The 10,650-nt window shown below is 33.4% G+C and overlaps 1 protein-coding gene across 1 annotated transcript; it reads left to right on the top strand.

The window, feature by feature from the left end:
• Window positions 1–1,422: 1,422 nt before the first annotated feature.
• Window positions 1,423–4,750, top strand: LOC134707124 (fascin-like). Its single transcript, XM_063566658.1, has 2 exons — window positions 1,423–2,371; window positions 4,046–4,750. The coding sequence occupies exons 1-2, from the start codon at window positions 1,490–1,492 to the stop codon at window positions 4,652–4,654; spliced, it is 1,491 nt and encodes a 496-aa protein (XP_063422728.1). The 5' UTR covers window positions 1,423–1,489; the 3' UTR covers window positions 4,655–4,750.
• Window positions 4,751–10,650: the final 5,900 nt, after the last annotated feature.

Below are 10,650 nucleotides of genomic sequence, written 5' to 3' on the forward strand. Positions count from 1 at the left end.
TATAGATTAAAAAAAAACCATAAACATCCTTGTCGAATTGTCGAAGATAATGTATATTAATAATATGGTCGAAAGTTTGGGAGAAAATACTCCACAGAAATTCAGCCAAAAATTATCTAGTATAAATTTTGATTATCGGGACATAAAAAAAGCATTGCAAGCCATATACAGTAATATAAATAAACATCTCAAATAACCATATGATGAAGCAATCATTTCTAATAAATGTTCCTTGTTATCATATCAATACTAGACAGACAATCATCAGACGGACAATAAATCAACAAGTAACACATACTTATTAAGTAGGTGTGAATCATTTATTCTTACACAATTATTACTTATTAAAATATCAAGATAAACATCCAGCTGTGACTGTCTCGTTCATACGTGACATATTTTCGGAGGTAGAAGAACTTTTCATACGAAATATATTTATTTTCACCTATTTCTATTTCTAGGCAGGTTTATGAATTTCGCGCGGCCAATTAAGTCAGGGTATTCATTGTCAATCTTGTACAACAACACAAGTATTTTCTTTATTTTGTACACATTATGTGAAACACAATATAAATATGTTCTTTCTTTCTTAGGCAACCTAATTTATTTTTAATCCTTACAGGATTTTCAATTCACATATACCGTCCAGTCTTCCTAAAATAATCAAATCATCCTCTCTTGATAATAAAACGGCACAAACTATTTTCATACTTGAGTTAATACGTATTGCATTTGCAATTCTACTATCAATAAATTGGACCTAGGGTTACAGCTGTAAATTAAAACATATTTTCGAAAGTTTGGGGAGAAAATATCCACAGAATTTTAACGTATCAACGCAAAAAAATATATCTAGTTTGCATGTTGATTATGGATAAAGAAAGCATTGAGTCATGCTCAGTTAAATGTATAAGAACATTACTAAGATATATAATAACATTTTATTATTGTCTAGAATTCAATTAAAAATCTCCATACAATGAACATATTAAAAATACATGTTTTTCATCCTCTTATATCCTGTCATATTGACCAGGTTTTTTTTTAATTGAAGCGACACCGCATTTCAAGATTGAAAAAAACAAGAACGACGAAGAAATTAAGTGAATTTTCGCCGCACGGTAGCAAATTAAACCTTTTTAATTACACTTAAAAAATATTTGTATGTAAAAATTGGTATACATGATGGCTAACGCCACCCAATATTTGTATGTAAAAATTGGTATACATGATGGCTAATGCCACCCAAAGATATACGTTTACTGGTTACTGTCATAAAATCAAAAAGAACAGCATATATGAAAATAATAAGAAATATTAAAAACAGTTCCTATCACAATTAGATGAATAGAATTGTCACTTCTTAGAATTGTACAGCGCTGCCGTCAACGTAACAATGAGTAAATATTTCATCGGCTATACTGATAGTGACGACGTCGTAGCCATAGACGCGACAAGAGTTTGGGTATAGCTTGACAAGGACACATAGATGTCAACAAACAGATTTTCATGGCCAGCAGGTTTGCAAAACTCTGCTTTTAACTTTATAACATCGGAAGATTTTGGATATGAACTAACCATCTTAGGCACTGGTCTGAACAGAAAACAGATTTGGACCCTGGAATTAAATCATGACGAAACAGTCTACATGAAGAATCGATTTGAACGCTATCTGACAGTTGATAAGTTTGGAGCCGTAAAATGTGAATCAGAGGAACTTATTGATGATGGAAAATTTAATATAGAATTCTCCCCTGATGGATCTGGTAGATGGGCCTTTAAAAGTGAAAAGTATGGGACATACTTAGGTGGAAATGACCAAAAGGTAGTATGCTTATCAAGAAAAGTTTCTGAAAATGAACTGTGGTATGTTCCAATGGCTAGACACCCACAAATTGTTTTAGGCAACAAAAGACGGAAGCGTTATTTTGGCTTAGTTGGAAATGAAGTTATATGCCAAGATAGAATTCCTTGGGGGCAACATTCAATATTTACTTTAGAATATCATATGGGGAAATATTCAATAAAAACGAGTGATAATAGATATCTACGTAAAGATGGTAACTTAACAGAATCAAAGGAACCGGGAACATACTTTACTTTGGAGCTGAGAGTCAATTCAGAACCAAAGCTTGAGGGAATTGCCTTTCGAGATGACGAAGGAAAATACTTAGGTGGTGTTGGTATTGGTAGTCAGTCGGTAACTCTCAAAACCGACAGGAAAACAATAACAGACGAGGAAATTTTTCAACTGGAAGAAAGTAACCCCCAGGTTGTATTCGTGGCACCAAATGAAAACAATGTATCGATTCAAACCGGGTTTGGACTGTCTGCCAGTACAGATGAGGAGAGTCAAAAGGAAATTTTTCAGGTATGAGTAATGTTTACACTCTATAAAACAGAAAGTAAAATAGACCCTACTCCCGAACACAGTTATTCCATTTCTCATTTACTTATCACATCAAGACTCAACCGCATGAAGTGTATAAAAAAACGAAGATGTGGTATGATTGCCAAAGGTTAAACACTCCAGAAACCAATTAGGAATTACAGTAAGAACTGTATGACCGTACAGTCTTCAACAATGAGCAAACCCATACCACAGAGTAAGATACAAAAGGCACACAATTGACTAATTTGAAACAATCCAAACGAAAAAAAATACAAAGGACTGATTTGTAAAAAAAAAAATGAAAAACAAATATGACATATATACAGCAACAAACGATAAGCACCAAATTACAGGCATGAAGCTTTATATTGACAACCGTTTATAATGCTTCCGCGTTTCATACAAAATGTACTTCGGTCAACGCTTTTACACCCCAATGAAGTTACAAAAAGAAGCATTCAATTCTTAATTGCAAAAATCACTAGAAATACCGCGCTTCATACAAAATATATTTCGGTCAACGCTTTTACATCCCAATGAAGTTACCTGAAAAAGAAGAATTCAATTCTTTATTGCAAAATCACTAGAAATTAGGCCGTTAGATTAATTGTTTAATATAAATAAGGCCTTTAGTTTTTTCATTTGATTTGTTTTACATTGTCATTTCGGGGCCTTTTATAGCTGACTATGCGGTATGGGCTTTGCTCATTGTTAAAACAATGTCAAAACATGACCACACGTTCATCAGATTAAATCTGTATCTATTATGCTAGTTCAGTACTAGTATATTTACGTTGGATTAGTTCTTTTTTAAATCGTGCATTGTTTGTTCATGCTACAACTCTTTTTATTAACATTTGCTAAAAGTTAGGTCATAACTTATTTTTCAACCGGGGTTTTGGATGGAAATCCGGTTATTGATTGTGGAGTTGTGCGGCGATGGCGTTTGACTGTTTTCTTGTAATAACTTGGGTTGTTCTTTTCAAATTTTGATAAGATGTTACTGAATGCAAAATGGAGGTAAATTCGTTGTTGGCGCTTTCACTGGTGATTGGTTAAAAATTGGTACTCTATATCGCTTCCGTGCAATAACTTGTAATTAATATGTTGTTACAGTAACTGATGATAAAAATTACATCAATTTCGATAATGATGATTTTCATGTTTGCCATTCACAAGTTACGGTTCTTAGTTTATTGATTGTAAAATTGAATTTTACGTCGTTTCAGTGCAAAAGGTTGGGAACTATTATACCAATATATATAATTTATAAATATTGCTTATACTGATAACAAAAATGAGGTCAATAATGTAATTGTCGTTCAGGAGTTATGGCACTTCATTGCTATAACAATGACGGCAATATTTTCTTGAAAGCCTCGTGTTTTTTATGCAATTATTATTATGATAATTTAATACCAGTAGTACCAATATATGAACATATTTCTTCATTGATTTTTGGGTCTCGTTCATATGTTTACGATGGTGCGAACACGAAATGTAAATTTGAAATAAAGTAATTAAATAATACCAATATTTACACTAAGGTTATATTTTTTGCTTTGGTTGATAAATTGAAAAGTGGGAATCTTCTGCGCTTAAACGCTGATATGAAGTAATTGTGTTGATGTAAACACTATCATTCATTTGCAGATTGAATTCGACAATGCTACCAATAAATGGTATATCATCACATCGGAACATAAATTCTGGTCTGTTAGCCCGAGCAATAAAATAGAAGCAACTTCTACAAGCCGCGACCCAGATTGTTTATTCCAGTTCGAATGGCTCTGTGGAACTGTTGCAGTAATCGCCGCAAATGGCAAATACGTTGGCATACAACCAAATGGTCAAATGACTGCTAAAAGTGATGGCATTGGTGCAAAAGAAATATTTAGAATCAAACTCATCAATCGACAAATGTTGGTTTTAAAAGGTGACTATGGATATGTAGGGAAGAAGTCGTCGTCTTCTAAGGAACCAGTCTACTCGTGTAACAAATCAATGTACGAAGTATTGGAGCTGGAACATGGTGACAAAGGAGTTTATTACATCAAAGGCGATAATGGCAAATACTGGAATCTAAAAAACACAACAATCTCTCCTACTGGCACTGATCCGGAACCATTTATACTGGAATTTATGGGTCATTGTCTTTTGGCTATCCTTGCGCCAAACACAAAATATGTAAATGGTGAGAAAAGTGGTGGGTTTGAAGCTACCACTCAGTTAATACAGAAATCGTGCTTGTGGCGATTCTAGGCAATACAAAACTTTCGTTTTCCATTCTATTATCAGTTTGTATTAAAGGAATCAGAAGCGTATTGTAATGTTTCTTGCATAAATTGTTTTTTTTTTAAACTGTGTTGTTTTTTTGTTTTTTTGTTTGTTTATCTTTTATCAATTAGTAAATAGATGATAGCGCTTAGATTTACATCAACAGTTTAAAGTTTTGGTTTCAATAAATATCCGTGGAGCAGATACATGTTAGCTTTATTGGAATATAAAAGTATCCAGCTGGGTTTTTTAAATACAGAATCAACATGGTCTTTTACTTACAAATAGTACAACAGCATGGTATGTCCCTGTCAATTCAAAATTCTAAATGAAAATTAATAGTTTGCAGATTGAAAATCTGTAAAATTTCACAGAATCATTTTCTAAACAATAACAAACAGAACTTAATTCTCTAAATTTAAATCGATGGTGATATTTTATCTAGCAGAATACAACTTTAACATTTATGAATCATGAAGTGCTTTTTAAAAAAAAAAATGAACATAATACCAATTTTTCATTTTTTTGGCGAATTTTCCCTTTAATATAATTGTACTTACACAGTAAATTGTCAACTTTGAAATATTCAAATATATAACTCATTCAAGTGAATGTTAATAATTTCTCTTTATCTAAAATATTTATATCAACAGTATTTAGTTATTGATAAGGAAGTGTTACTTAGCAAAACTAATCACAGAAAACAATAACCTATGAAGATCAATCTGTGTCACCGTGAAATGACTAAATATATGTATCTTAATGTTGTCACATAGATAAAGAATTGCAATTATAAATTCCTGATATAGTGAAAGAATGATATGGCATTTTGTTTTCCCGTTCGTAAATCCGATCAAAAGCAGCGAACATTTCATACAAGTGATGGTTTACAGACTTCTCTCAGCCACTATATATAATATTGTTTTTAGCTCACAATGGACAAAGTGAGCTTTTCTAATCACTCTGAGTTCGTCGTCTGTCGTCCCCGTCGTCGTCTGTTAACTTTTACAAAAATATTTTCCTCTGAAACTACTAGGCCAAATTTAACCAAACTGGGCCACAATCATCATTATGGTAACTAGTTTAACTAGAGGCTCTAAAGAGCCTGTGTCGCTCACCTTGGTCTATGTGAATATTAAACAAAGGAAGCAGATTGAAAATTGACTACAAAGGTCAATAACTCCTACAGGGGTCAATTGACCATTTCGTTCATGTTGACTTATTTGTAGATCTTACTTTGCTGAACATTATTGCTGTTTACAGTTTACCTATATCTATAATAATATTCAATATAAAACAGCAAAATTTCCTTAAAATTACCAATTCAGGGGCCGCAACCCAAAAACAGGTTGTCCAATTCATTTGAAAATTTCAGGGCAGATAGATCTTGACCTGATGAACAATTTTACTTCATGTCAGATTTTCTCTAAATTATTTGGTTTTTGAGTTATAAGCCAAAAACTGCATTTTACCCCTATGTTCTATTTTTAGCCGTGGCGGCCATCTTGGTTTGATGGCCAGGTCGCCGGACACATTTTTTAAACAAGAAACCCCAAAGATGATTGTGGCCAAGTTTGGATCAATTTGGCACAGCAGTTTCAGAGAAGAAGATTTTAGTAAAAGATATATAAAATTTACGAAAAATGGTTAAAAATTGACTTTAAAGGGCAATAACTCCTAAAGAGGTCAACTGACCATTTTGGTCATGTTGACTTATTTGTAAATCTGACCTTGCTGAACATTATTGCTGTTTACAGTTTACCTATATCTATAATAATATTCAATATAATAACCAAAAACAGTAAAATTTCCTTAAAATTACCAATTCAGGGGCCGCAACCCAAAAACAGGTTGTCCAATTCATCTGAAAATTTCAGGGCAGATAGATCTTCACCTGATTAACAATTTTACCCAATGTCAGATTTGTTCTAAATGCTTTGGTTTTTGAGTTATAAGCCAAAAACTGCATTTTACCCCTATGTTCTATTTATAGCCATGGCGGTCATCTTGGTTAGTTGGTGGGGTCACCGGACACAATTTTTAAACTAAATACCCCAATGATGATTGTGGCCAAGTTTCAAATAATTTGGCCCAGCAGTTTCAGAGGAGAAGATTTTTCTAAAAGATTACTAAGATTTACGAAAAATGGTTAAAAATTGACTATAAAGGGCAATAACTCCTAAAGTGGTCAACTGATCATTTTGGTCATGTTGACTTATTTGTAGATCTTACTTTGCTGAACATTATTGCTTTTTACAGTTTATCTCTATCTGAAATAATATTCAAGATAATAACCAAAAACAACAAAATTTCCTTAAAATTACCAATTCAGGGGCAGCAACCTAACAATGGAATGTCAGATTCATCTGAAAATTTCAGGGCAGATAGATCTTAACCTGATTAACAATATTACCCAATGTCAGATTTGCCCTAAATGCTTTGGTTTTTGAGTTATAAGCCAAAAACTGCATTTTACCCCTATGTTCTATTTATAGCCATGGCGGCCATCTTGGTTAGTTGGCGGGGTAACCGGACACAATTTTTAAACTAGATACCCCAATGATGATTGTGGCCAAGTTTGGTTAAATTTGGCCCAGTAGTTTCAGAGGAGAAGATTTTTGTAAAAGTTAACGCCGGACGCAGGACGACGACGGACGACGACGACGACGACGGACGACGACGGACGCCGGACGCCAAGTGATGAGAAAAGCTCACTTGGCCCTTCGGGCCAGGTGAGCTAAAAATGTGTCCGATGACCCGGCTAACCAACCAAGATGGCCGTCATAGCTTAGTAGGATGCTGAAGGTTGACTTTCCCGTATCCACCCAAAAATTCTCCCTGTTCCGTGTAGTAATAAAAGTTTTAAGCCCCTTATCAACTTACAAATCTTAAAATCTGACTCAACATACGTATTTACTTCTACATCGACATGAAAAACATTGGCAAATGTAGATTGTGTAGACCATGTAGACTCGCTAAAGAGCGTTACTACCATCGCACTTCGGCGTAGCTATCAACAAGATAGCATCACAAATCCATCATCGCACCTCAGCGTGATCAATAACGCACTTCATCGTCAAACCATCGTTTCTCAGCGTGACCATCGCCGTTCGGAGTACCATCGCGGTTGAGTGCAACAATTTTTACTGTCCCGGTTTTTTTTATCTAAAAAAAAATGCCTTTAAGTTTAATCATTCGCACGGGTATATTATCCAAAGAAAAAAAAAACCACAAATTTGAATGACTACTTTGCACTTAACATTTTCATTGAGTCTCGCAACGATCTGTATATTTGACTCAAATGTTTATTTCGAGAAAAAAATCTTGAATCTTTCATTACGTCATGTCTATGGCTAAGACTTACAAATTGAATCCTGTGCAAGCCACAGTTCTTAAAAATATAATTCGATTTGCTAAAACATATGTATAATCTTAGTTATAAGTGTATATAATTTCAATATTAACACCTATGATCATATAATGTGATATTGTATACTGCTAGCAGATAAAACAATCATATTAAATCCGTAAAGTGTCTTTAATTTAACGCTTTAGATTAGTGTAAATAAAACTTCTTATCAGTTACTACTCCATTGACACGCGCAATCGATACGTAGTGACATTTACAGTTAGCTGCGCGTGCCACTCACGTTCCGGAATACCAGACGACAATGTTATTGCCAGGAGACAAAAGCTGTCCGTTATCAACCTATCCGATACAGTAGTCTAAATAAGGAAGATACAGTAACAATTATTAGAAGCAATAAAGGTATAAAAGAAAAGGGCTATGTCGTTACTTTTGTAGTCTAATTTAAAACTATTGTTTCAAAAAACCCTTCCCAACAAAAGAAAAAAGGCAAAAACAACAAAAAACAACTATCAAAACATTAAAAAAATTTAGCAGATACTACTTAAGCTACAACTTGTTTTAAAAAGACAATACAAAAGAGACGATCTTCCTTTACCTTTTGTATTTGTATTTTTATTTTTGGACACTAATTTAGCTTTTGCCCCTTCATTGATTTGTAGTTTCCAACTCGTTCTCCGACTATGCTTACGGCTGAAGCAACCCGTACATGCATGTTTCTTAATTATGTTGGTACTTATTTTCATGCTATTCTCCTACTGCCTTTACGTCAAATCCGTTGTAGGTTGACAAATTAGTCTGGGTTTACAATATATTGGGCTTTGAATTAGCTGAGCAACTACGAGACCTTTTAAGTTTGTAAATAGTTATCTTTAAAGTGCTTAGTACCAATTTGCTGTGTCAAATCCTTTCCAACTGTTTTATACTACTGATTACTTCTGTAAATAAGAATAAGACGTCTGCGCGCTTAGAAAATGCTGAGTGTCGTATAAATCTGTGTGTGCCTGTTCGAAGCCAGAAGCCTATATAAACATTTCAGTGGTTGCCTTGTTCTGTTTTCGTTATTCGTTTTTATTGTAATATTTATGTGCCCGATGATGGTTTTCTTTTGGATTGTTTAATTCTCATACCGGGGCCGTTTAAAGCTTTTTATTGTTTTACTCATTGTTGAAGGCCACCAGCAATTGTTCACATATTTTTTCTTTGGTGTTTATGGATAGTTCTCTCATTAGAAATTGTTCAACATCTCCGCATACTTTTGTTTTCATGCCTTTCTATTTTTTGTCTTGTGCATACAACTATAATACTTAGATTATTATATATGAATTTGCATATTTTAAGTATCATACATGCAACGATTATATTGTATGGATAAAGTACATCAAAACCATACTGGACAATGCTGGATTCTCAAAATACCAACCTAACAACATGGTTACCGAAAAAGCACAATCTTCGATTGATTGACCAGTTAAAACAAGTTTTGAACTCCGCTGTCGTGATCACTACTAAATGCATCACATCTATAGGCTTTTCAAGGAAAATTTGGAATTTATGAAATATCTTAAAACTAGCAATAAAAATGGGGAATGTGTCAAAGAGACAACAACCCGACCATAGAGCAGACAACAGCAGAAGATCACCAATATGTCTTCAATGCAGCGAGAAATTCCCGCACCCGGAGCCGAAATATATTCACTTTGCAAATTCTGAACTTCAAATAATTCACTCCCATTAAAAAGGGGGATGGTGTTATATTGACAGAATTGAAAGAAAGTGTTCTATATGACAGAATGGAGATATTGGAGACGCATATCACTTTATTTTTGTTTGCTCAGCTTTAAAAGAAACTTCACACTATCAACAGTAAAATTACTCCTTCATTTTAACCATTATTTCAACATATCTAAACTCTAAAACTTTTCCTTTAAATATGTTTATTTACATTATTTGTGTGTGTGTGTGAGTGTATATATTCTTATGTTTATATTTAATTTTATCTATTTTTAATTTTCTTTTTTTAATATTTTTTTTTAATGTAATAATATTTAATATTTTGTATGCATGTTTTTAACTTCTCTGTGGCCGTGCTTTTTACTTGCATGGTTTTAAGAAAAACAAACTGTCTATTGCATTCTGCGCAAAATATGAATTTGATATAGGAGATAATCCTGCAATTTTAAAATTTGCTTCTAAATGATAAACATCGACGTCAGTATGCTGGGAATTGCATTAATTATAGTCTCCCACGTTGTCGAAACATATAGTAGTGATAAAAACCTAAATTAATTTAATACAACTATTGGCATAAAAGCCCTCAAAATCATCGCTTTGAAAATATTTTATCTTTTTTGTTCGATCCAGATCGTAAAATGACCATAATAAATTAGATAACTAGGTGCAATACACGGAATCAAACTTTTAAAACACTCTAATTACATTTGTATCCAAGAAGTTATAATCCTGTTACCCGGGATACAACACTGCGGCGCGTGCCAACTTAAAGATAAGTTGCGGAAAACACTTACTGCACAAGACGACTGTGATCAATTGTCAAATGTCCACTTCGCTACAGAATTTATCAATAAAGGTGAAGTGATATAAAAACTCATTA

The sequence above is a fragment of the Mytilus trossulus genome, chromosome 2 (genome assembly GCF_036588685.1).
Source record: "Mytilus trossulus isolate FHL-02 chromosome 2, PNRI_Mtr1.1.1.hap1, whole genome shotgun sequence".
Taxonomy (NCBI): Eukaryota; Metazoa; Mollusca; class Bivalvia; order Mytilida; family Mytilidae; genus Mytilus; species Mytilus trossulus.

Bases quoted from the DNA above. Each gene is read 5' to 3' on its own strand.
- LOC134707124 (XM_063566658.1), top strand. From the start codon at position 1,490: ATGTCAACAAACAGATTTTCATGGCCAGCAGGTTTGCAAAACTCTGCT. The intron at 2,372-4,045 runs GTATGAGTAATG...ATTCATTTGCAG, and splicing joins GTCAAAAGGAAATTTTTCAG to ATTGAATTCGACAATGCTAC.